Source organism: Lathamus discolor, chromosome 9 (assembly GCF_037157495.1).
Source record: "Lathamus discolor isolate bLatDis1 chromosome 9, bLatDis1.hap1, whole genome shotgun sequence".
NCBI lineage: Eukaryota > Metazoa > Chordata > Aves > Psittaciformes > Psittacidae > Lathamus > Lathamus discolor.
This window is the reverse complement of record NC_088892.1, coordinates 16,255,414-16,282,186: the sequence shown is the minus strand read 5'-3', so window position 1 is coordinate 16,282,186 and position 26,773 is coordinate 16,255,414. Positions and strand designations below refer to the sequence as shown.

Genomic DNA, 26,773 nt, shown 5'->3' with positions numbered 1-26,773 from the left:
AAACCAGCCTGCCTTTCTCATATTGATGGTTTGCTTTGGCTAGCCTGACACCTAGCTAATGCTAGGCAGGTATTAGAAATGTAGCCGCACTAATCTGTTTAATTATAGTGTACACTACACCGAAAGATAAACAGAAGTACACATTTTAAATACAATGTGTAAGCAGTCCCTGGTAATGAGAGGGCAGGTAGGATTTGTAATTTTTAGGCCCTCCCAGTTTCAGCTCTGTCCTTCCATCTGTGAGCTTCACATCATGTAGCTGGCTCACACCACAGCTTGGCTGAATAACAGGAACTCAAAAAACTCAGTTTCCGTGTCTGACATAGTGAGATGGAGCAGAGTGTCACTGCACTGAATGTGCTGCAGACCGCGTTGTGATTTAATCACAAGAGGCTATTTACTTTTGAATAATAGGGATCACAAGAAGAGCACAGGTGTGTTTAATTTGTAGGACAAAGGAGGAATTGTCAAATGGCACTTGGTAGCATTTGACAGTTGTCTCTGATAGAGCTGTCCTCTGAGAAAAGGTATGCAGTTTGTGTCAGTATGCCAATTATTTGTTTGTTTTCTCTTCAGCATACAGGAGAAGAGGTCAGGGATAGCTGATTGATCCAAATAAAAAGTACATTAAAGATTCACGAGAGAGATCAGACCTTGCAAACAGTCCAAACCCGAAATTATATTGTAAGAGTTCAGGCACATGTGCCCCACCTTTTTTCTTTACCTTTTTCCACTACATGATTTCCATGCTGACTGGAGTAAAGAGATTATTTATTTTTAACATAATTTGGGAAATATAATGTGAAGTGTTCTACTGGTTTACCTTTTGTCACACCAAGCTCTAGAGATCTTCATCCTCCATCTTGTATTATTCTTATAATGTGAATGCTCCTGAAACAATGCACTGTAAACAAAAAACTGACCGGAGTTTATTCACGCTTAATCAGGAAGCTTTGTGCTCGACTGTCTCGAACTTATATCCTGTTTCTGGAGGATCCTGACTTTCTCGGCATTATAGTGGTGTCACGGGAAGTTTAAAGAGGCTTTTTTTAAATACATAGTAAAAAGAATATTGGTTCTTTATATTGGCTTGACAGGATTTTGAAGAATGTGGGGTTATATTAAAATCTTTCAGGAGCTAGAATTAAAAGAAATGTTAAAACTAGTGCTATTACAGCCATCTCAGTGTAAATGTGGGTTGAGTGAAAACTTCAGCCACCACTTTGCAAAAACTAAACTTTGGGTTTTGTGAATTAATTTACCTTGTGTCACATCGAATCTCCAGAAAAGTAATCCCCAGAGACTGAGCCTGGCTTTTGGCAGATACAGGAAGTCAAGATGCAGGGATTAACCTGGGATCATGTGTATCACCAGACCAACTGAGCTTCTGCTGTGCAGCCTCACTGCAGAGCAGTTTCAGGCTTTGTGCATAGGAAGGATTATCTGGTGACAAGTTTTAGCCAGAGATACTTACAAAGAGGTGATGAAACAACCTAGCTGGTAATGAAATTTTGCAGTGGACTGCCTTCACATGTACCCTATATTTAAATGGCATTATCTAGTTAATTTAAATTCTGAGTCTCCTTAGCATTTACAAATAGATGAGTTGCAATACTGGCTTCATGTTTGGGTAGCATTAAATTTCTTTGGTTTAGGTGTTGGGTTTTGGTTGTAAGTGGAAAACTGCGAAATAGCTTGGCATGCTTTAGCTTTTGAAAACCAACCTGTCAACCTGGTTCCTTTTTTAATTTAGACTTTTTTTTTTTTTTTTATTGTCAGTCCAGGCACAGAATATCTTGAGCAACAATATCATGATATATTAGTAAGAGGTCATCTTTAGATTGGAAAAAGTCTTCATTCTGTTGTGGCACTTCTCAGTGCCCTCAAAATCTGAGCTGCTGCTAGTTAATGAAGTTCTGATGGTACATTTTGTAAGAGTAGAAAAGTACTTCTAGTAAGAGGTTGGGAAGGTTATCATGTGTTCTTATTTTACAGCATGTGCAGTACACCTTGGGCAGAATATAAGCAGATATTCTATGCATTGCCAGTAAATAGGTGCTTTCCCATTCGAATGACTGAAGATGGTAACAGGATGAGTGTTCAAGTTAATGTAATTATTCGTAGGAATAAGATAGATGCTAATAAGAGAAGTTAACAACATATCCTTGAAAAAAACTATAGGACATTATTTTGATTGGTTTTGATTGTCTGAGTCAGAGATTAAGATGTCATTGAAAATGTACTACAACATGCACAGTACTTTGCCATGCTTCTGACACACTCACACTGATTACAATTGGTCACTATTAGGACTAACGTTTGGTTTTTCACCCCCCCCCAATATGTTTCTAGGTTGTGTGCTGTATTTGGTGGCATCTATTGTCTTCGCCATTCTGTGCAGTGCCTCGTAGTGGACAAAGAATCTGGACGGTAAGGGTAATATAAGTAACCTTCTGTTTATATACAGATGAAAAATGTGTTAAGTCAATTTAAAAAAAAATGATTCTTCAAAGATCCTCCTTGGTATTAATAACACATCAACCTTGATTAAAAGTAATTTGTGTATAGGTCCTCCAGAACAAGGAAAGTGGGTCTAGAATATAGAAACTAAATTAATTTCCCTGTGATATTACTACAGCTCCTGATCACCCAAGCTTGGAAGACAAATCATTTCAGCTGCCGGGGGGCTGGTGATGAGTGATGTTAGTTTTCCTTGTGGCCTTACCTACTTTAATTGATTTTCATCAGATGACAACAAAGCCCTCTGTTATTGCATTTTTAAAAATGGAGCTCACCTAAGGACTCATCAGATTAATCTTTGCTGATAATGCATGTCACTCCAAGAGAAAAGACTTTAATGAGTTTTTAGGTAGATTGTTGTCATAAACTATGCTGCCCTCTTATCCTAGGATAAATTCTTTTACAACAATATCAGGCCTGTAGGCATGTTTAAAGTTGAGCTAAGAAAAAATCAACCCATAGTTTTTTCCATAGTGGCATTTTTCACACCTCTGTAAATTGTCACGATTTCTGTTGTATACATTCAGTCAGGTATTAGTCTAACTGGAGACTTCAGCTGTCTTAAGAGTCTGTTTCAAGCTTAGTTTCTGTAATAGAAAAATTCAAAACATTCTATAGAAAATTTTTAAAATAAAGCTGGAAAATATGTGGTAACATTTTATTATGAAAATTAGCACTTAAATAACCAGTGTAATGTGTTTACTTTCCAGTTACAGTGCACATTTGATTCTTTGAGCATGGTACATGTAGCTTGATTTGTTAAGACATGGTCAAGCAACAGATTTGATATTTGTCAGTTCCTTAAGTTTCTGGAGTTCGTTGCACAGTTCTAGACTTTGAGGTACAAATGTTCTTTTAAGTGCATGATTTATACACAAATGAAATTATGCCCTTCTCATAAACTCTGTACTTTAACAGTAATACTTGACATTTTACTGTAGGCATCTTTATTTTACAAATACATTTAAATAGTCAACTTGTTCTTACAGAGGGACAAAGCTTATTGTTGTTAGCAACTTCCAAACACCACTCTAGGGAGAGCTTAACTCATCAGTGCTGTTGGTTGCCCCAGTTTGCAGCTTCTGTTGCACATTCTGAAGACCTCTGAAATTAATGTTTTCTTTGTTAAGCTTACATGTATTCCAAAAAGCAGAGAGTGATGCTTTTCTTTTATCCTGCTTTTTATGTTTCAGACCCACTAAGTTCCTCAGGGTTCCAGATACCTTTCAAGTGTCTTTTTCAGCTATTGGGCTGCTTTATTTCTGCAGTTTTCAGTGAAAACTGAAGGATAGATTTTTGAGATGCAGAATTACTAAAATATTTTTAAAAACTTCACCAGACTTTCATTATGCCAAAAAAAAAAAAAAAAAAAGCCCTTTCAATAATGACATGATCTGATGCTGAATATGAAGAAGCACAGGACACCCAGTTTCCCAGGTTTAGTCACCTGGGTTTTCCTTGGAGCCACCTGCCTGCTGCTGTTGGCTCCCATAGTTCGAAAGCAGGTATTATACCAAATAGCGTTTCTACATCAGAATAAAAGTAGCGAACCAAACAAAAATATATAGAAGTGTCAGACTTCTTTGAGATAATGCAAATAACACAGCGTATGTCAAAATAGGTTTTAAAAAAAGTATTTTCTGCAGTGAAAGCTGTATAATGGTCTCATTTTTCCCTAAGAATTTTTTTAAGTCCTAAACATTGTCTTCACCATAGCAAACGTGTCACTCAAAAAGCTGAGTTTCTTTGACCCAGGTATATATATGTTTTTATTCAGTTATATTCTCTTATTTTTCTTTTCCCTCACCTGAATGCAGTACTGCTTTTTCTTGCTAAGTCTTTTCCTTAGAGTATTACTTAGCAAGCTGTCCAGTTTGTTGCTAAGCTCTTCACTCTTTCTTTCCCTTCTTTTTGTTTCTTCCTGTTATCTTTTTCCTTACTGGGTATTTCCTTCCTGCACCAGCTCCAATTTACTCTTTGACTTTGGGCTTCAGTGTTTTGCCTAATAAAAATCAGCTATCAAATTGTTAAATGAGAGTATTTATGAGTTACTGAGCTTTTGAGTCAACAGGCCATTAATAGTAATTGGTAATAGAGAAATTCATATCTCGTTGTCATTACAGCTGCTGCTGTAGTTTCAGAGGCAGCTTCCCTTCGTTACAAATAGGTTCAACGTCCAACAGTAGAAATGTAGCCAAATTACACAATATTCATTACTATTTTATAAGCATCTTCCATAGGCTTCCAGACATCATCAGTATCTTAGTGCAGTTATTTTTTCATTACTTTTAATATTCTTTCTTTAGTACAAGTAGAAAAAGAAAATTTGTACTTGGAGTGATAGCTTTGATTTTATTCTCAAACTTTTTGTTGATAGAGTTTAATAGGAGGTCCTTAAACATTACCAGATTTTATTCCAGCTCTTTTCTAGACATGGCTAACATTCTCTTCAGCAAAAGGAAAATAAAACCCCATTCAATATCTAGTTGACTTTCTTTTGCACTTTTTTGCTACCCATAACTGTATATGCAGAGAACAGTAGATTTTATCCCCAATTACACAATTATTTTTATTGTTTTACTATAATCTTTTTTGTAAGATTTGTGTGAAAGTAGAGAAGCTTTTAGATGTACCTATTTTAAGATTTTGGTAATACACCTGAAATTTTTTTTTTTTTTTTGTTGTTGTATCAGATGAGGTCTGCCATTTAATGCATACACAGAACATCCTGCTTTCGTGATAGAACTCTGCTCTGTTAGAAAATAAAAACCATGTCAAATTCCTCAGGTTGAGAAAAAGGCACATCAAATGTATACATGTTAATTATTTTTCTTTCTGTTGTTTATTCGTGTTTATTTTAGGTCCCTTTTTTAGGTACATATGATAAAATTTAAAGTACTTTCAATTAAATGGGTTGCATTCATAATAATGGTAGGCATTTTATGTTGATCACATTTTACATCTGTTTCCAATTACATAATTCTGTCTCAAAAATGGAAAAGAGATGATAAATGGAAATTTATACATCTGTAATAAAAAGGCATAGCAAACACATAGTAATTTACATATCTTTCTTGAAATATTGCATACTGGCTTTGTCAGTGCTGGTAAGTCCATTTCAAGGATGTCGCCCTTAGTCCATTAGTTTAGATAATGAGCCCTATAAAGTACATTTATAACTCGTGGCACTGCAAGGAGATGGATTCTAATTTTCATCCTTTTATCTAGACACATTGAAAGAAGGTCAATGGAGGGTTCTGTATGATTCATTGTCGCAACACATATCAGATGACAGAGACCTGATAATGTCAGTGCATAAGTGTTTTCTGTATTTGGAAGCAGTACTTGAAAGAAATTTTCTCAGCATCATCCTTTGAAGTAAAGTGGAGACTGAAATTAAAAGTGCTATCTCTCTGTTTAAAATCTTATCAAACATAGGATGTGATAGCTATTCCTGAACAAAGGAGAGGAAACAACACTTAGCAGGAAAATAAAAACTGTGTAGTTGCTTTTGCTGGCTTTGAGTGATGCAACATGACATTTAATCAACCTTTCCCCTTCGATAATGTGTAGGGGGGTGGCAGGGGAAATTGTTTCATAAACAATAAGAAAGGTTATAATTAGAAATGCACTGTAGCAGCTTGACTTCCTTGTTTATTTGCAGTATTCAAATGAGTGCCTGAGAATGAAATCACTTCGGTTAACATTAAGAAAAAACTTCTTAAAGTTACAAGCGAAACACATGTTGAATAGAATGTAATTGAAACTGTACAAAGAATACTATGTCTTTGAAGTTAAACAGTGCTTGGGCTTTTAGTCTTCTTTTAGTTACTGTTTTCAAGTTACCTGTTGAATTTGAATGTAGGTATATATGTACTATCCAGATTCCTATGAAATCAGCATTAGAAGTTAAGAGTTTTAAAAATGTGCTTAATTGTCGTAAACCTCTTACATTTGTAAGCATTGTGTGCAGCCATCTTGTTTGCATTTCAGACTATAGAAGCAACTGGTGTACATAAGCTAGTGGTTAATTTGGTTCTCATCCCTAGCTATATAAATTGTTTTGACCACTGAAGTTAATAAAGTTACAGAAATGCTGTTTATTCATAAGGTATAATTTGCATGTCAGCTATTTACAGATACAGAAATAATGTTGTGCTGTGATAAAATACTTAAATCTGTACGGGATCTCTATCTTAAGCATCCTTTCGGTTCTTTTGATGTTTCCCTATGCATGTGTGTAAATGTCTGTGAGAGAATTTTTTGCTTTGAATCCTGTAAATTAAATCTACTGAAACTATATATACAGATTCAGAAGAATTTAATTGAAAAAGAAAAGGTAGTAACTTTCATACACCAAACAAAAGTTAAGTAAAACTAATGGGCTGTATACAGTAAATGTTCAGATATTTCAGAAAACCTTAAAATCTTGTTTTAGAAATCAGTTTTAAGCCTTAAAGATTCTTAGGTTATGGAAACAAGCTATAGAAAGAAATTGTAGTGCACATATTTTGCCTGTACTTTAGATAGCAAAAGCATTCATTAGGATAGGTGCTTCTCATACCTGTAAGGGTTTCTGAAAATGTGATGTCTCAGTTTGAGGAAAATATGTACAATTAAATAGAACACCTGTGCAATCAAATGCCTGTGTTATTACCTTATATTTAGTTTTCCTTATAAAGTGAGTGATTTATTAATGTTCTGGTATTACCTACAGTGGCGTGGCATGTAAAAAACTGTATATACCAGGTAGAATGCATAAGTCTAGGATTTAATTACCAATTTCAGTTAAGTTGGTTTAGGGGTTCACATGTTAAAGAAATGTGTAGTTATTTGAAAGATACAAATGAGATGCTGTATAACTCAATTTTGAAGAGTTTCAAATGCCTTTGTTACCTTATGTCTAAATTTCTTTTTTTTATTATTTATTTGTTTGATTATTTTTTATTTTTTTTTTTCATTTTGGCTTGGGTTTTTCAACAGATGCAAAGCTATTGTGGATCATTTTGGACAAAGAATAAGTGCTAACTATTTTATTGTGGAAGATAGTTATCTTTCAGAGAGCACATGCACAAATGTGTGTTACAGGTATGTAATAAAACAGTAAAGAAAGTCAATCTCTTTAAATAATAGTGCATAAAATACCCTGTAAGTTAAACTTAAGAGATTGTTGTTTCCTGCTCTATCTTTGCAGTACAGCTTAGTTCGGTCCATAGTTTTTCTCTGCTTCTATATACACTTGAGGGCAAACTGTATACTTTCCATTTTCGGGTTTTTTAAAATTGTCCTCTAAATCGTATTCTCTTTTTACTTATAAAAAATTCCAAAAGCTAAGTGGGGTGGGGATTTCATATTTAGTAAAAGTGTTTGGAGGGTGGAGGTGCTTATTGCTGTTCCCTCTTTAAATCTATTCAAGTTTAGAAAAGTACTAAAAGACATACTTTTCTGTCATTTTTGTTTTCTTTGCCAAAAACATTGTACTTATACTGCCTTTGCCTTTGAAATACTGCAGATGAGATATTGCCAGAACTGGAGTAGTAGTTGTGATGCAGAAATAATTGTAGGCAATGGAGGATTAGAAATTTCTGTTCAGGAACTCCACCCTAGTGTATTTCCCTGTAAAATGAAGTGTCCTGTGCTGTTTGGAACATAAAAAGGCCTATAATCTGCTGCTATCAATCTTGCTCAAATAAACAAAAGATTTATTTTTTTTTTTTTTTTTTTTTTTTAATGAGAAGGATATTCAAGCTAATTTATAGAATGGCACTGGATCATTTATCCATTATCTGTTTTGGTGACTGAGAATGCTGTGTTTATGTTCTCGATGTGCTCCTCCTTCAGCAACAGGGAAACATCCCACTAACAGTCATAGTCATAAAGATGGTATGGTTAAATAGCCTTCCCACAATATTACGTTTAGGTTGGTAATGCTAAAACTATGAATCCAAATCGCTATTTTTTAAGTTTTTGTGAAATGCTGTAATTGTTTTATTTAATTTTAGGCAGATCTCCAGGGCAGTGCTTATTACAGACCAGTCTGTGCTAAACACAGATGCAGAGCAGCAGGTATGTATCAGTTTTGTATCTCTTACTTCTTTGTGAGCTGTATGTATTAATATTTGGCCATTGGTAGGATTTAGTTCATGCTTTTGTTTCTGCTTAAATCCAGCTTTTTGGTCAGCTCTCTCTGCTGATAATGGTTTAATTCATTAGTCTCTATAAAACTATTAGGATTTTAACTTAATTTTATTTTAGTTCAGTGACTTGGGTTTCCATGTTTGGTTTGCTCTATCTTAACAGTTTCTAAGCTGCTGCCTTTAAGGTAGTTCATTTCACTTCTTTTTAATAAACTGTTGCGCCTAGTATTTTGTTAAGTGCTAAGAATTTATCTTGTCTAAACTTCGATCCAAATTCATTTGTTTGGGTTTTTTTTAACATTCACTTTTACTGCTCGAAATTCTTATTGTACACTTTCAGATCTTCTTTAAATGTTTATGCTTCTTTAGTCTTGGCAGTCTTTAATTTTAAAGGATATTGATCTGCGTTAAGTGTTTCTTCTGTACTCTTCTGTATTCTTACAGGTTAAATAGGATCTACAAAATAAGAACAGTTATGAGGGAGTATTCTTCCTAAGTCTTGCTACTGGCAGTCCAGTACTCCAGTCCTCACCTAACAGTGCTCTGCCCAGTGTTCAAAAGTGATTTTGCAGTCTCTTGCCAGCAGTTTCTCAACTGTCATCCTTTGGAAAGGAATGTGGGTGTGAGGTTTTCTTTCAGTTCTGCTGCTGCAGACATTCCTTAAAGTGGCTTTGCTGCCTTGGGTAGAAACTCTTAAGTGCTCAAATTCTGCAGGATTTATTGCACAAATCGTTACTAATAAACCAGAAAACAGAATTATTTAACTGGCTACAGATATTTTGCACCTTTACTCAGAAGTGTGTTGATTGTCTTATCTTCCATGTTACTCTGCTTTTTAACATGTGGTGTTCTTTCTGCTTGACAGGTTTCCATTTTGACAGTGCCTTCAGAGGATGTAGGAAAACCAGCAGTTTGCGTCATTGAGTTGTGTTCTTCAACCATGACGTGCATGAAGGAGACTTGTAAGTACAAGAGATCTGTATTACGAACTGTTTTTCTCCTTGACTTTATCAACTCTAAAGCAAAATTTAAAATGTGTGTATCATTCCTCTGCTGCACAATGACCAGGCTGTTACCTGAGAAAACAGTTGTACTATGTTACTGTGATCAGCAGGTGAGAAGACTAGTCCATTGTCTTGATTCCGTAGCAGTTGTGTCCTGTTTCATATGGCTTAGGAATATTCTTGTTGCCTTTTTCTTAAGTTTACATGTGATAATTATTTATTTAAAGTCTTACGTGATTTTCATGGTAATAAAGTTATTGTTCTTTATTTCCAAACAGATCAAATGTCTGATGTTCTTTCTAACACTTACGTGGCTAATAAGATTGATAGTTGTAGTCTTACTAATACTGGGACAATATTCTGTTCACTGTACAGAAATCATAAAATAGCACCAACAAAGAGGTTTTCGTTATGACTGCTGTAATTTTGTCTTTTTAAATATAAAGCATTCAAATTCCACATTTTGATTATTCTGTAAAGTTGTTAAAAAGAAACCCAGAAGAATTATTAGAATGGCAGCTAAGGTTAGTGGAGAGCTCTGGCAGGCTGTTTTTTCCCCACTGTAACTAGCTAAGATTGTGCTGTTTTCAAGTCAAGATAGTAAGAATTTTTTCAACTTAAAAATGTTTCCTTTGTCAAATTTTCTACCAAGAACTTCTCTACCAGAATTACAGGACCAGACCCACCTGAAGTATTTCCTCAAATCATTTCTGAAAAAAAAACCTGTAATCAAAAAGGTGGGATCTTAGTTAACATAGATGTATGTTTGGGGTTTTGTATGGACTGCCATGGTGACCTATTGAAATGCCTGTAGTACACCGTATTTGGGGCTTTTTATCTTCTGAAAGTTTTGGTGGAGGTGAGATCATGTCCCACTATGACATTTGGAGGGAAGGAGTGCATCATGATATATTTGAGGTGAGGTTATAGAAGTTCTTTATTATTGTCATCCACTGCATTAGATTCTTTAAAAATACCCAAGAGCTCCTTTCTAGAAGGGGCATCCCAGTATTTCCATTAGCAATTTTATATGTACAGAGAATGTACATAGAACTTTTATGGCTCCATTGTTGGTATTTTATGTGAACTTAAAATAGATGAGCAGCAAAATGTTCTTACTGGGTATTTATTTTTCATTCCAAATTCTTCTGAATTCTGTGAAATAGATTACAATTTGGGACACTATGGAAGATAAATAAAATTAGAAGTTAGCTGTCTCTTTAGCTTGGAGAAGAGGAGACTGAGGGGTGACCTCATCAATGTTTACAAATATGTAAAGGGTAGGTGTCAGGATGATGGAGCTAGGCTTTTTTCAGTGATATCCAGTGATAGGACAAGGGGCAATGGGTGTAAACTGGAACATAGGAAGTTCCACGTTAACATCAGGAAGAACTTCTTTACTGTAAGAGTGACAGAGCACTGGAACAGGTTGCCCAGGGGGGTTGTGGAGTCTCCTACACTGGAGATATTCAAGGCCCGCCTGGACAAGTTCCTGTGTGATGTACTGTAGGTTACCCTGCTCTTGCAGGGGGGTTGGACTAGATGATCTTTTTAGGTCCCTTCCAACCCTTGGGATTCTGTGATTCTGTGATTCTGTGACCTAATTAATACATTTAAACAAAAATAAGTAGCTGTAATAATAGCAACCAGTTTATTTTACTGTTAGTCTTTAACTCAGTTCTTTGTATATGAAAGAAGAATGAACTAAATGATCGTCAAAGTTGTATTTTCTACTTAAATAATAAAAAGAAAGTTAAACCTGTAATACAGTAACTTAGTGCTATAGAGCATATTGTTAATACTTATCCTTTAAACAGCTGTTTATTTAAAGGTCCAAAACATGTATATAGCATGAAATGAAACTAAAGAAGCATTGATGTTCAAGTTTATTAGTTTCATGAGAATTTCTGTGGTGCCAGTTAGCATTTCTGTTATTTACTTTTCTCCCTAATTTCTTTAATTTCAAAAGAGAAGTTAATTACATTCCTTAATTAAATTTGTCTTCATGTATTGAAGTAATACAGTTTTGTTTTAGGTATGGCTGAGTTCTAGTTATGCGACATATTTCATAATTGTTTCTAAAACTTTTACATCATTATCTGGAAATGGGTTTTAACGTGACTGATTTCTCCTTCAAACAATTATTTAAGATAAGTATACAAATACATCTACTCTTTGATCACACTGCATAAATGACAAGCACATAATCTGTATTGCCAGTTGAGTGGAACCAAATTCCTTCACTTGCCCTAAAAATTGAGACTGTAATGATGAAATCATGAACTAAACTCATCGTTCTTCTTGCTAGAAGAATTACCTGAAGACAAATGTTGGCAACCACTGTAACTAATGCAGTTATACCTGAGTAAATCAAATATAATCAAAATACATACTGATGACTGTGACTCATGGCCATAACCTTAAAGATAATAAAAAAGATTTCATAGAAAGCAAATGATGTGAACTTCATGATCATGATTTATAACTGAGTGTTTTTTAAGGAAAGAACAGATTGTATTACAACATTTGGGATTGTAAACATTTAGTTAAGGTTGTGGAGAGGCTTTTATTATCAATGCCCGTTTTGTTTTACCTTTTTTTAGTACATATTCCTTTTAGAAGATTTGGTTTTGGTTATAAGCTGTGTGTGCAATCTGAAAGAAGAGAAGCACAAAGGGTTAAATATTTTGTCCTCCTGGAGTCAGTGTCCACCATTATGTGGCATAACTGCAGCCAGGTAATCATTCAAGATACATATGATGTACTTGGAAATAATCACACAAATATAGCCAGACTTCAGAGTGAAAGAGAAAAATGCCATATGGATTTAAAATAATACCATAGCTATGCATTGCTATAAAATTAATCAGAAATGTACAGTAATGAATTAAAGATTAATCAGTTTAAACTTTGTACAAAGGTATGTTAAACTGCTTCGTGATTCTCAGACAGATACTTCTCTGCTGAGAAGTTTCCAGACAACCGTTCCATTAAGGGGGGTTTATAAGAAGTTTTAAGATGAGGCTTTTAAATATCTGAATCAAGGGATGTAAAATCCAGTGGGATAAAGCAGCAACATAGTTGCTTCTATATCTTGAGTGGAGACCAGTGGAACAGCAAAGAGTTCAAGAGTTGCATCAAGTGATTATCTTTTCATCCTTACCAAGGAGTCAGCATCTTCACTAGTTTGCCAAATAGAACAAATAAATAGTATGTTCCGTGAGTAATGTGTTTAGCAACTTTATTTTCATGTAAGCAATTACATTAGCAAGAAATCTAAATATCAAATCTGCATTATTCAGCAGAACTCTGAATTTTAAAAAATACAAAATTGGATTTAGTGACATTGATTTGCCCAATGAATGTCCTCGCTGTGAGGTGGTATTTGGTTAATTATACGGTTCCAGAAATGTGTCCTTGTGGTCCAAAATATTTTGATGTCATCTTTTTACAATATGGGTTTGCTGTACTCTGGGATCTTTTTGTGATGTGTACAGAGCACCTCTTGGAATCACGTACTTAAAATCAGTTTTGCAAATTACCATACTCCCCTCCTGGCCCCCTAACCTGATTTCACCCTTACCCAAACACAGAACTGAGGTTTTCTCCTATCCTGTAAGAAGGTGAGTGAATAAAATATTGTAGAAGTTTTTTGCTATGTTGTAGTAGGGGATTCCATATAATACATCACAGTTCTCTGATACTCAGGAGTGGTTATCTTTAAATTCTCTCTAGTTTGTCAAAACATGACAGTGTTCCTTACTCTCCATGTGGCTGAAGAGAAATAGTTAACTGCCAGCCCACTTGAGCTGTAACTTCAGACATGCATCTGTTCACTTCATCTCCTATTCACTGCTCAGTGCAATAAAAGAAATCTAAGTCTTGCTCAAATCTTTTACTTCAGTGGAGGAAGATGGCTTCCCCCTTACTCCTGTACAACTAAAATTCCCATGGAGTCCCACTTCAGCTGTTAAAGGAGAGTTCTGATGCAAGTAGTGGTATTTGTCTGTTTGGTATGTTGTTGAGCTATTGGCAAATAGTGTGTTACCCTGATTCTTGCTGCTGCTTTTCCTGATATCAGTACGCACCTTTTCATAGAATGGCATTCTCTGCACTGCTGAGGTTAAATGTTACTTTCATCTTGCCACCATACATGGAAGAGAGGGATAATTGAGATGTATTAAAAAAAATTCTGTGTGTGGTGTATAAAAGCTGTATTTCTCTGGGTTAAAGCAAGTGTTCTGGGTTAAAGCAAGTGATTTATATGAAGAGCAGTGATTTCTAAGAGTCTGCTGTGCCCTTTAAAAATTGTAAATGATATTTATATATCTGTGTATTGGTGATTGTAATTAGATTGTGTTCTCTTTTAACAGATTTAGTCCATTTAACCTGTCCATCAACTAAAACTGCTAGGGAAGATTTAGAACCTGTTGTACAGAAGTTATTCAATCTAAATGCAGAAAAAGGTAAAAATAACTGAAGTATTAAAAGCTTATTTTTAAAAAATGTAATTTAAACTCTTACCTAAAGTATCTGTTAATGCACGTCTGAATCTGTCATCACAGTCGACATACAGTGAGCTGCTATTTAGGCATCAGCATTTCAAAGTAAAGGAATTATTTTGAGTGTGAGATTGATTAGACAGATGCCAGGTTTTTTGTATTTCATTGTCTAATATTCCAGGTCATTTTCAGCTGTGGTTTAACTTCAGCATACAGGGACCATTGCTGTGTCTAAAACCTTTTTAATTTTTCATACTTTTTTTTTCATGAAAACATACTTGCTTTCAGTATGTCTTGCAAACGTGCAGCAGTGACATAAAGTATTTGTGGATCTGGTTTTTTACGCTATCCCATTTTCAGTGATTACTATCACTTGGGTATTCGTAACAAGTTATCAAAACCCCAGAAGTTAGTGATCTGCTTTTCTTCTCCAGCTGCCAGATGTGTATTCCATGCTATAAGCTTCTTAGGTTTTTCTTTGACTTCTTTTATTCTAAGACTGTTGCTTATCCTTTTGTTGTCTTTATCAAAGTGCTTCCTTGTTTGCTGTTGTTAGTTGAAATTCTCTCGATTCTGCTTTAAGCAGTGGAAGCCTAAAGCTGTTACACACTGCAGTGTTACCAGGAAGATCATTTCCAGAAAATTTCCAATAATGAACTATTTGGGCCTTAATTTAAGGAAACCTTGCCAGCTACTTTCATGAACTTTGACCTTGAGATGGACACTTTCACAGTCCCAAAGGAAAGAAATGTTCCCTGAGATACTTCGAGGTAGTTCGCTGAGGTAGTTTTGAGGTGGTCTTCTGAAATCTAATCTCAAGATCTTGAATTTAATCATATTTTTGGTAGCTGGTGAGAGGGTAAGTACTGTGCATGTAGAAAATGTAGCTGTATTGTAACCCTGGCAAAGCATTTTTAAATGTAGTGTGCTCATACTTAAATACAATAAATCATAGATCTTGTATGAGAAACTAATACTTAGCTGTCAGGGGGAAGTGTTTGTGTTTGTATATACTCGGGTTAGTAAGATGTGGAAATATTTCATAATATTTAAAATTGGTTTACTTATGTAGACTAAAACCAGGCTTAGAAAACAGAAAACTTTATTAATTGGAGAGTAAGAAACACTTTTCATATTGGTGTTTATTAATCTAATACCTTCTAATTTCCAGCTTTTAATATTTAACATATATCTTAAATTTTCAAGACAGTGCCATATGTTTCGAAGACTCAACTGATGAAGAAAAGATTACCTTGCAGTTTAGTGTCTTCTAATCATTTGGGGGGGTAGCATTAATCTTAATGCTTAAAGTGATCCAGTTTTAAAATGATATATTGTTTAGAACCTGACTGAAATTCTTCTGTAGAAACTATGTGATCATAGGGGTCCTCAGGTGCACTGAGGCACTGAAAAGCTAGTTTTCACTGACACATAGGCCTTTTTATCATCAGGATGAGGTAGTGGTCGTATTTTAATTAAAATGTCAGAACAAATACTGTTGGAGTTATTGAAAATGAATCACCAGATAAAGTGAGCACTGGGCCATGGCAGGTCAAAGAGGCAAAGTCACCTGGAGAAGAGGACTCCATTCATTTTCCTGCCTAAATGAGGAAGAAGTAACTTTTATGAGCAATGTGAACTTTTAAATATATTAAAGAGCATCTTGCCCTGTATTAAGGCTCAGACTTTCACAGGCTGATGAATTTAATTTATATTTCAAACTGTTCAGTGTGGTTAGCACCTATTTTTTTTAAGTATTTGACAGTTATAAAAAGATGCTGAAGGAATAGCATCAATTTGTCTCTTTTTTCCTAATTCAACTGCTTTAAAATACGGGTTTGAATGCCATTGTTATCTAGAAGTTTCTTCATTGGAAAGAAGTAAATCTCACAAGGTCTTTTACAAGCTTCATTTGTTTTAGAGGAGGTAAAACATCAAAAAGGGAACAGCAAATATGCCAAACAAATAGTACCTATTAAGCTAAAAATCTATATTGTGTATTCCTCCATTGCATTCTGCACTTCTAAAAAGTGACCTTCATCTTCCCAGAGGGTTTTCTACCTGCGTACAGAGGGGTTATATGAATGTGCTAAGTAACTGCAAGAAAGTACAAATGATAAACATCAAGATGTAGTTAATGATAATTTTGTATTCTTAATAAGTATTGTAGCACAGTGTAAGCCCTCAGTAAGCATAGATAAAGAAATTAATTCTTTATTTTCACTTAGCAGTATTTCCACCATTTAAAGATTCTCAATACTGCGTATCGTGCATCTCAAATAGAGTACTTCTGGGTTTTAGTAATTATTTATCTGCAGTTAATTTGGGGGAGAGGTGTTCTTTGTGGATTTTTCTTTAGAAGTTCATTTATTTAAACTGTAAGCATTAGTTACTTTCCTAGATTGGCTTCAAGACTCTCAGTCTTAAAGCTTACAAAGGTCTGTTAAGCATTTCCATATGAAGTTAAGCTTAAATGAAGGAGGAAAAAGTTAAACATTAGAAATGCCTTTGCATGTAGCTTCAAGTTGAGACAGCCAGTGGAGGACTTGTTCAGACTATCATATGCTCACGGAATTTATCCAGAGTAAACTAGATAATGTCAAGTGGAAGGACGTTAAATTTAGACCAAATTTCTTGGTAATATGCTTTCATGTGATGGTTGGTTCTTATACAGCATAGTGTGTACAAAATAAGTAGAGTTTACATACCTGTGGTTGTAAAGGACAAGTATGATGAAAGAGTACCTCAGAAAAGATTGGAAAGTAAAATTAATTGGGTTTATTAAGAAAAAAAAATTACAATAATTCAATGTTAATAAATTGACTTTTAGAATGCTAGATTACATATTTCCCTTATTACAGATAGAATCAGAGAATAGTTTGGATTGGAAGGGACCTTAAAGCTCATCCAGTTCCAACTTCTTTGCCACGGGTAGGGACACCTTCCACTAGAGCAGGTTGCTCCAAGCCACATCCAGCCTGGCCTTGAACACTGCTAGGGATGAGGCAGCCGTCATGAACATTGATTATTTGAAACACTTTTTTTGTTCTGGGTTTTTTTTTTCCCCAGAGACTGAAAATGAAGAACTGGAAAAACCCGGAGTGCTCTGGGCAGTGTACTTCAACATGAGAGATTCTTCAGGAGTTGAAAAGAAGTCATACGATGGCTTACCCTCCAATGTTTATGTCTGTTCTGGACCAGACTCTGCTTTAGGAAATGACTGTGCTGTTAAACAGGTTTGTGGTTTTTTGTTAAATAGATCTGGGTTTTTTTGTCACAGAACTTGCACAGAACTTGAAAGACCTAAGGAAGTCCAGTGCAGTCTGCTGTTGTTCAGGTTATTCTGCTTTCTAGAATAGCCTATCTAGAATAGGCTTTCTAGAAGCCTATCTAGAGTTCAAGTTGGAAGGACGATCAGATAAGTTTAATAGCCGCAGGACATAGTCACAAACCTAAAACTTTTTGGGGAAAAAAATCCAGCATAATTACTACTCTGGTACTTGAATCTCTCTGGCCTGATTTACCTTCTCTTTGCTTTAATACCATCATATTAAAAAAATATGGTGTAACTGTGTCTCTGGAGGAATTGAGGGGGAATGTCATTCTATTCGTGACCTTGAAATAGTATTTGGCACCAAATCTCAATCAGTTATGATTGTTGGTTCTCAGTATTTGGCTACCTACGTATCTAGTTCCCGCCAACTGCAATCCTGAACTGAGAACCGCTTGTAACTTGCCTAGTGATAGGCATACCATACCAGTACTCAATTTAAGACAAACTACTAGTGCTTTGAAATTGGAGATGAAGAGTAAAAGCTCCCTAAACAAAACTGAAATAACCACCTTCTGTATTGGCAATCAGCAGAATATGTGGAGACACCAGTAGGTGTACGTAGAAATTCACAACTTCCTATCTCACCTTTTGGCCTTCCCCACTACTGCTGAGCAGAAGACAAGATCATGCAAATAAACAGATTGTGACTTGTGCAACATAAGAGATGCTTCTTTTCTCTTCCATTCAGAGATATGGGATGTATAAATTCCTAGGCAAATCTACCACTGCAGTTACTGTGATGTCAGGGTGATTTCAGTGCTGAGTACACTTAAATCTTGGTAGAATTAACGGGTGCTAGTTATTTTTAAAGCTGTAGATTTTTAATGGCCATGTGCAGAGAATGCGCATGCTATTTTCTAACCAGTTGTAGGATTTTTTTATGACCAAGTCATAAACCTCTTAAAAATAAGATTTTAAAGTGCAAAGACTAACATAGCCTGAACTGCAGGGTCAGAACAGTATAATTAAGGGCTAATAGTACACTTCATTTTGCTTTACAAGGCAATAATTTGCCTCCCAAGAGGATGAAAAACTGTAAAAACAAAAATAATACAAGACAATTATTATGGTAGCAGTTTTAAATTGTAAATTAGTTCTTTTCTCAGATTATTTTTTTTTAACTATTATTATTTAAAACAGTGCAAGCTAAAGGCTGTTTAAATACACTTAAAGCCCAGCCTTATTCTGATTTTTTTCATAGCCACCTTTTCTAGCATTCAGCTTTCTGTACCTGAAGAGCTCTTTTTCTTACCAATGAGTAATGGTATTATAGATCAAGCTGTGTTTAAATATTCTAGGTGCTGTAGTTAGCCTTTGTGTTAAATCTGTTGACCATCAGTGAGACAGATTCAAACCACCCACTATGTGTGTTAGTCTTGAAGATAGCTTGGAAAATTGAATCTAATTTCTGAAATCAATTCTGTGTTTACTGTTTTAATGTTACTTCCCATGATTTGTTTTCATTACTGTTAGTATCACTAGCTTCTGTACATCATGCTGTGTGACTGTATTAAAGATACGTTATTTAGAAGGAAAGACACCACAACTTTTACAGACAATTACCCATCTACAGCTCAGTACACAAATGACTTAATTATTGTTTTATTTTAATTTAGTGTTAAATTCCTAGTATAATATTGAATTAATTCTAATGTCTGCATTTACTCACCCTAGGGATAGGCTAAATAAAATATGATGTGCCACTTATGATTTCTTTAAATTCTGTGTGTAAGATCAAGTAAAGCATCTGGCTTTAGTTTTCTGTTTTTTCACTGCTACAATCAGACATGAATTATTATGTTCCAAAGTACGATGTGTCCTCGCAGGTATTTCAGGTTTCTGAGGCATCTTTATGTTTATAAGAGGAAGCATAAAAATTGTCATACCGATATTTGTCCTTTAACCTGTTCATGGGGTTTCTTTCTGTATCTGGAAAGATTTCAGAGTTACTCAAGTGTGTTGTATTTCAAACTACTGTTAGTTTGGTAGTATTCTCTCAAAAAGTTGCTCTGCTCATATAGCTTGTCTACACACCATCAAGTTGCGTAGCTGGGGTACAGTAAAACAGTAACAACATGTACTTTTATTCAACTTCAGGCAGCTATTAGAGTATCCTGTGCAGGTGCTTTACATGCGTATGTCTTAATGCTGATTTCAAAGATAGACTCTTGAAAGCTGGTACACTTAACTACTAAATATTGCAGGAACTGTTTGCTAACTTAATTAGCTACAATGAGTGTCAAAGTGTTACAATGAAGGAGCTGTTAAATTATTATTGGTTATTCTGCATTACTTCAGCTGGATAAGGTTAATGTAAAAAATTTTAGACCTGAAAGCACTCTATAGCATTAAATTGTTCAGTTACAATCAATGTTAATGATGTCCCACAGAACATTCTGAGAACTTGTTTTCATGTTCAACCTCATAATGATATGACCATTTTTGGACTGACCAATTGGAGAGTGAATAATTGTTAATAACTGCATAGAAAATGTTTGCTCTTATTTGCTCTCATTTGCAGTATATTTAGTGCAAAATATGATACCTGTCTTCAGTATTCTATTAAATGTAACAGTAGTGCTTGAAACTCCAAAAATAAGCAAGTGCAGATGTGAAATTAAAAGTTTTTTCTCTTACCTTCAGAAAGCAAGTTTTGTAAACTTTCTGTAGGATATTTTTACCCCCTTGCCTCCTAAACTTACTAGACAAGGTTTCCAAATTGCAAAACTGTATTTTTTAAATAGAGCATAGATTCTTAAATTTATATATTTTTTCATATACTAATATAAATAGTTTTAGACAGGTTTAAATTGGAGTGGGATAGTGAAATTTAGGAAGCAGAATGAAAAATTAAATTGAACTGAAAGTAGACAGAGTCATTCAAGCAGTTAAGAATGGAGCTGTACATCCACGTGCTGTTATGATACAAATACAGTGGGCAGTTATCACAGAAAGCTGTTTGGCACATGCTCAATGATGTATTAAGCTGAAAACAATTCCCTCTTGTCCAGGAATCTTCATCATGTAATCAGCTTTTGCAGTTAGCATTAGCCTACCCTACTGTCAGCTTTTTCAGGGCAGTGTCTGGTAGCAGTATGAATATAAAGATTAAATGCATTCTTCCTTATGAGGGAGCTCTTGTCACAGGTCAGCTTTCAGGCATAGTTTACTGAATAGATAAAATTGAGTCAATATTCCTTTGCCTTTTTAGAAACCCCAAACAGCTGTGATCTGCAGCAGTTGTCTCTGTTTGCCTTAGAAGCTTAAGGACTTGAGAAAACAAAACCTTTATGGAAATGTGAAGTGCATTCCGTAAATCAATTCCTCAGTGTCTCTAGCTTGCCTTTTTCTTTTGTCTTTTTAAGATAAGCTCACAGGTAAGTTATTTGCACAAGACCATGTGAAACTCTAACACCGGTTAACAAAGCTCCTTGCGTTCTTGTGGGTTTTTAAAGGATTTTTTTTCTTGCCTCCTTTGTTTTTATGCAGTGTCTGGTTCTCAAGAATTCTGAGATCATATTATTTTGGTTCTTTTTCTCCCAGATTTTTTTAGTTCTAGTCTTTTACAACAGCTACCCTGATGTTATCTAGAACATGTTTCTTTTTGATGTCTTTCATTACAGTGGTCAAAAGCTTGACTTTTTGTGTGTACTTAATTTCTAAACCTCGATGGCATGAAGAGTAACTGGCATTGTAAATCAAATCTTTGAGCTATATCTTAAGAGGAGCTGTCTTTTTATCTAAATAGAAGTTGCTTATACTGTTCCTTTTGGAAAGGCACTATTTGGGCACACGGGTTTACAGACATGTTGAAACAATAGACTTTTTTTTTGAGTAAACTATAAATGTATACAAATATGCACCTATATTCAGTGATCATATTCCACTGGATGAGAATAACTTGCCACTGAGGCACATATGAGCTGTTCACAAAAACGGAAATAGAATTTTTTCTGTATTTTTTATGAGGGAAACCCACATAGGTACAATGTAGGTTGTATTGATTAACAGTTTCCTGGTTTTGCTCGTTATGTGAAATGTGTTCTTCTCTCTGGAAAAGAGACAGGATCTTTCCCATGCTTTGCTTTTGACTGCAGCTAGGGATATTTTTGAAGTGCAGAAGATCATTTTGTTTGCAAACAAAATCTTCTTTGTTCTCAATACAATGTAGAATGAGCAGGATTTTTTTAAAAAGCCCTATGCTGTGATTTTTGTGGTAGAATGATGTGAAAAGATGATGGCTTTTTCTTTTTTCGTGTGCTGCAAGAAGGAATGGATTTCCTTGTGTTTACAATACTGCTGAAATATTAAATCACTGTGGATTTGAAAGAACAGAGATTAATCTTAAGTATCTGTAAAATATTGCTACAAGGTATTACATTTCAAGGTTTCTTACATGCTTTTTTTTTTTTTCGGAATAGGCCGAGACCATTTTCCACGAAATGTTTCCTACAGAGGAATTTTGTCCACCACCACCGAATCCAGAAGATATTATTTATGATGAAGATGAGATTGCACCAGAAGAGTCTGGATTCAGTAATTCGCCAGAGACAAAACCTGAATCCTCAACTGAGGAAAGCAGTAGTGGGGGTAGTACTGCTGTTAAGAAGGAAGATAATGAAGAATGAATTGACAGTGTTCTCTTAGTAGAAGAGGAGGTTGACCCAAACTAGAATGTAAGGGAGGAAGGGTAAGAAAAAGAGGTTTGAAAACCCCATAGCTGTATTATTGCAATTGCCTTACTTTCCTTAGCTTGAATAATCTTTCTTCATCAGATAGCTTCATTGATAGCTGAGACATTTCTAAGCAGGTCCACCATATCCAGGGGTGTTTGTAGCTAAACAGAAAACATAGAACAAAGCATTTGAATTTAAAATGTTGAAATAGGATTCATGATTTGTTGAGATAATTTCTTTTCATTTTACATCTTGGAAGGAACCCTCCATCTTTTTTAAAAGTGAACAATTTGAAACTAATCAAAAGAAAAATTGTGCAAGTTTGTTTACCAGTCAGATGATGATCTTGTGATACAACATATCAAAGTTCTACTAAAAGTCATTGGATCAGTGCTAATGACACAGTGGAAGGTGAGCTTCACAATATGTTCTTCAAAGCGGTTTTATGAATGGAACTTACAGGCAATAATATTGACAGTTCTGGAGTAGGTTTAGAATACGTAATAGATGTCATGTTTAATTTGTATAATGAAAAATTTTTGTATAGTTTTAAAACTGATGCCATAATTCAGAAGCAAATACAACCCAATAGATGTTCCTCACGTGAAAATATTTTACATTTGAGTTTTATTTTTGTTCAATAAGACTTAATGGATCACGCATTGTCACTAGTGACTTAATTTACTGTAGTCAGGAAAATAGCACAATTAAAACTTCATGCTAGAATTCCCAGCAAAATGTAAAATCATAAATGGAGTGTACCTGCTGTTAGTCCCCCTGGATTTGTTGCAGTGTTTGGGCCTTTAACAAGGCAGTAGTTAGTTTTTTGAAGTATGATGTCTGAGAAGTTTAGGTGATGGTTAATTGAGGGGTTTTGTAGCAGGGAGAAGGTTCAACTGATGATTCCAAAGGATTGTACTGATCCTGGTTAATAGAATTAAAATTAGTGTGGTAGCTGTAAATGATGTGTTTTGTAATGATAAATTATAAAGCATTTATACAATAAAATTTATTGAAATATTTATAAGCCGTTTGTATGAAAAATTACAAATTGAGAAGGCTGTTGTAAGTGACCGTGATAAACTTGCACTTCTGAACAATGCTTGAAATTAGACATTCAGATGCTAAAAAACATTTAGAATTTACTTAAATCTTTACCATAAAATGTACACCCAATAGATGAGTAGTGTATCAAAATAAAGAGAGAAGTGATTTTTGATGAGTCAGGGTTTAAACTTCTTCATTAACTTAGCTCTAGTTCTAGCAGTGCTTAAATACTGTACGTAATTAGAAAATGCTGTTGAACAATGAATATTCAGCACTGCCTGAACTTGACACATCCAGGCTTTTGTACGGTTTCGTGGTGCATGTGCTTGCCTTTAAAATGGCTTCATGCCATAAGGGTTAATTTATTTATTTTTTTTTACAGCATAACTGATCCTGTTACCTTCACTTTGTCTTGCATCATAATACATTGTCCGGTTTGCATTTCAAAACTTGGTTTATTAGTGTTTGCAGTTGTTGTTTACTGGATAGGTACCATTGTGTGTATAATCCCAAAGTCCTCAGAAATATATGTGGTTGAAATGTTTCCAATGTTAAACAACAGTTATCTTTGGATGCTTGTGATTGAGCAGTTATTTATACATAGTAATAAGCAGACTGCCTCTTCATTTAGCTGTAATTTTTACATGTATTGGAAAGCATGAGTATATGGTAATTGTATTTAACATCTACAGATCTGTAAAAGAACTAAGGGGAGGACCTTGTCCCTGTTTGTCTTTCAGTAATAGGGATCATAGTTGAATTTTTCATCTTCTGTGTTTACAGGGAAATTGTTTGATGAAAATTAAAGGTTTGCTTGCAAGCAGATTTTCTTGTGTTTTCTTTCAATTACACAAGAGAAGCAGTTCATTTGTTAGCTGAGATTTCCCAATAATTCTGTTGTCTACTTTCATAGTGTTGACATCTGTAATAAGATTGAAATTTACATGGGTGATAGTATGTTTATGTTAGTTAGGAAGTTTATATAAAGTAGCATCTCATTGCTTCGTGTCCATGTGAAGCGAAGTTTGGAAATACTGCAAATCTGATTTTAGATAAGATGGAATAATCTACAAGTTGTAGACTGTGACTTTACACTACATTGATTGCTTAAAAACTGTTTTCATGTCTCGTTCGTATGGTGAATGAAAACATAAAATGTTTTCTTATGGTACTTGAGTACCCAATAGCTCACTTGCAGTAGCAGTAGAAAAGATTGTTGATCTTGCATTTTACAGAAATCTTCCACTGAACTGCATTTTGTTCTTGCTTTTAAATAGTTTAAGCATACAAAGTGAGGGTTAGGCTTATTTGAAGTAGTTTTTAAGGCTTGTCATACAGGATGTATTCAAAAGATAACATGACTTTTTAAAAACTGGCAATTTATCTGTAGGATTATTAATAAATCAAGTTAAAGAAAGATAAGGTTAATTGAATTTTTAAACAAGTAGCTGTATTATCCTTCAAGCACCTTGGAGCTCATACAATATTCACACCTTTTTTTTTTTCCTAAGGAGCCCTTTGATATGTTTGAATTCCTTTTTTAATGAGTGCTTTCTTTTTAAGTTGCTTAATTGCATTAACCCTTAATATGCAAACAGCCAATTTTATGCCATTTTCCCTTCTGTAGTTGTATTGCCTTATCTGTACGACTGCAATTAGTTACTGTTCCTTTGGAAGTATTTTCAGCCATGAAGCTGCTACGTCTGCTTTTTTCTGGTGATGATGATGCTTAGGCCCATTTGACAGGTAATCATTAGAACTTAGATCCTTGCAGACTATGGGGTCTTTTCTCCTATCATTGCAGGGGGATTTATGTAGGTAACTCCTATTAATGTTAATGGGACTTGCATGTGTAAATCCTCCTTGCATCAATGGGAAAATTGACCCCTGAAAAAAATATCTTCATGTTAGACTTGCTGATTCAGAAACATCCTGTATGGAAATGTGATGGAGTATGTGCTTTGTGCCGTTTCAGTGAAATGCTCTGAAGGGGACTTAGGGAATTTCCTGGGCTTTTATCATTTATATTGTATTTTATATTTTCTGTACACCTCCAAATCTTCTCAATTCTCTTTTTGTAGCTGGTATCAATTTCCCATTCTGTATTCAGGAGGTTGCATGGCTCTTTTGCTTTGGATCTCATTGTATTTTAGGCCCATCTCTTTCCAAATCTTTTTACATCAGCAACGTGTTCTTAATGTTCTTAATTTCAAGAACAATTTGCTAGTAATGTATTGGTTAATGGCAAGTCAGAAGTATTAAAATACTGTTTTCACACAGTAAGAGACTAGGTCACTTACAATCCATAATTTCATCTGTTAAAAGGATAAAATTAATTTCCTCAACCCTTTTCCAGGCTTGGAGTGGGAAAACATGTGAACTGCCTACTTTCCTCGGGTGGTGGAAAGAAGAAAGAAGAAACAGACAAACAAATGGAAATAGCTGAAGTAGTGGGAGGAGAAAATGAGGGCTGTTTGTCATAACTTTCATACTCTGAGATCAACTAATTCATGCAATTTTATTTCCACTTTTGCTATGTGAGATTTCTACATGGTTTCTGACAGTTTATGGACTTTGGGAAAAACTACGTATGTACATTTTGGAATGAGGCAACAACAGGTTAACCAAGAGTGGAATAACATGTAAATGGAGTAATACCTGGCATATGCACTGAGGACTTTACAGTATGAGTGTTACTTTTTTGTTTATCTGTGGGTATGTTTATCCACTCTTTATTTTGTTGCTCAGTCAATTACTTCTGTGGATCTTTAATATAATCGTCTCCAGTACATTTTAGGTTTTCACTTATCTGACAATTGTATATCAGTAGCACGTCATCCCTGTATAAAATACAAAATCTGGTGTCAGAACTGTTCTGAACTGCTCCAAAGATCTCTCCTAGCTTTTCTGCAGTAATGTATGTTGTCTTCACCCATGAATTACCAAAACACTCTTGGTGGGTTGTCTGCTGTTGATGCCCTTTCTTATTTCTTCTTAGAATTCTGTGACTGCAATTAGTGCAGTTGCTAATTTTCCACGTAAGGGAGCAGTTTACTGAGATCACATAATGAAAATTAATTGATTTTTCTGTATGTGTGTACAATTCATAACAGATTTTTTTTCAAATGGTATGCATTAGTTTTGTGCAGGTGAATATATGAATGTATGTTTTATGGCAAAATAAGTAACTCATAAAAGTTTATAATTTAAACTTTTGCAGAAATCAACCACTGTAGAATGTCCAAAAGTTAGAATTACCTGCTGCTACCAAAACTGTCAAAAATAAGTGGGAGAGTTGTGGTGGCAGGGCAGTTGCTTGCATTTCTTGGGTAAGTAGTAATGCGAAGTATTTCTCGTAAGGTGTAGAAGTAGTTGTGACACTGGAAGTTTGAGACACTGGTATAATATGTTCATCTATTGCAACCCAATTTAATAGTAAGGTTACTTCAATAATCAGATGGGAATCTTAAGTTTGGTGTGTATGGTTTCAAGAAGAACTTATTTAACGTGATGAAAGTTACAACAGAAGGATAATTTCAGCTGTAAAGGTAAG

General features: G+C 34.8%; 1 protein-coding gene across 2 annotated transcripts in view; it reads left to right on the top strand.

Annotated features, from left to right (window-relative positions):
• The window catches only part of LOC136019375 (rab proteins geranylgeranyltransferase component A 2-like), a 67,259-nt gene extending 43,214 nt beyond the window's left edge, over nt 1–24,045 (top strand). For both annotated transcript variants that reach the window (XM_065689523.1, XM_065689522.1), the window contains exons 9-15: nt 2,353–2,430; nt 7,504–7,608; nt 8,523–8,586; nt 9,523–9,619; nt 14,035–14,127; nt 17,233–17,399; nt 21,919–24,045. In XM_065689523.1, the coding sequence (XP_065545595.1) occupies nt 2,353–2,430; nt 7,504–7,608; nt 8,523–8,586; nt 9,523–9,619; nt 14,035–14,127; nt 17,233–17,399; nt 21,919–22,125 (811 nt within the window). In that variant the 3' untranslated portion in view covers nt 22,126–24,045. The remainder of the gene's footprint in view (nt 1–2,352; nt 2,431–7,503; nt 7,609–8,522; nt 8,587–9,522; nt 9,620–14,034; nt 14,128–17,232; nt 17,400–21,918) is intronic.
• Nucleotides 24,046–26,773: the final 2,728 nt, after the last annotated feature.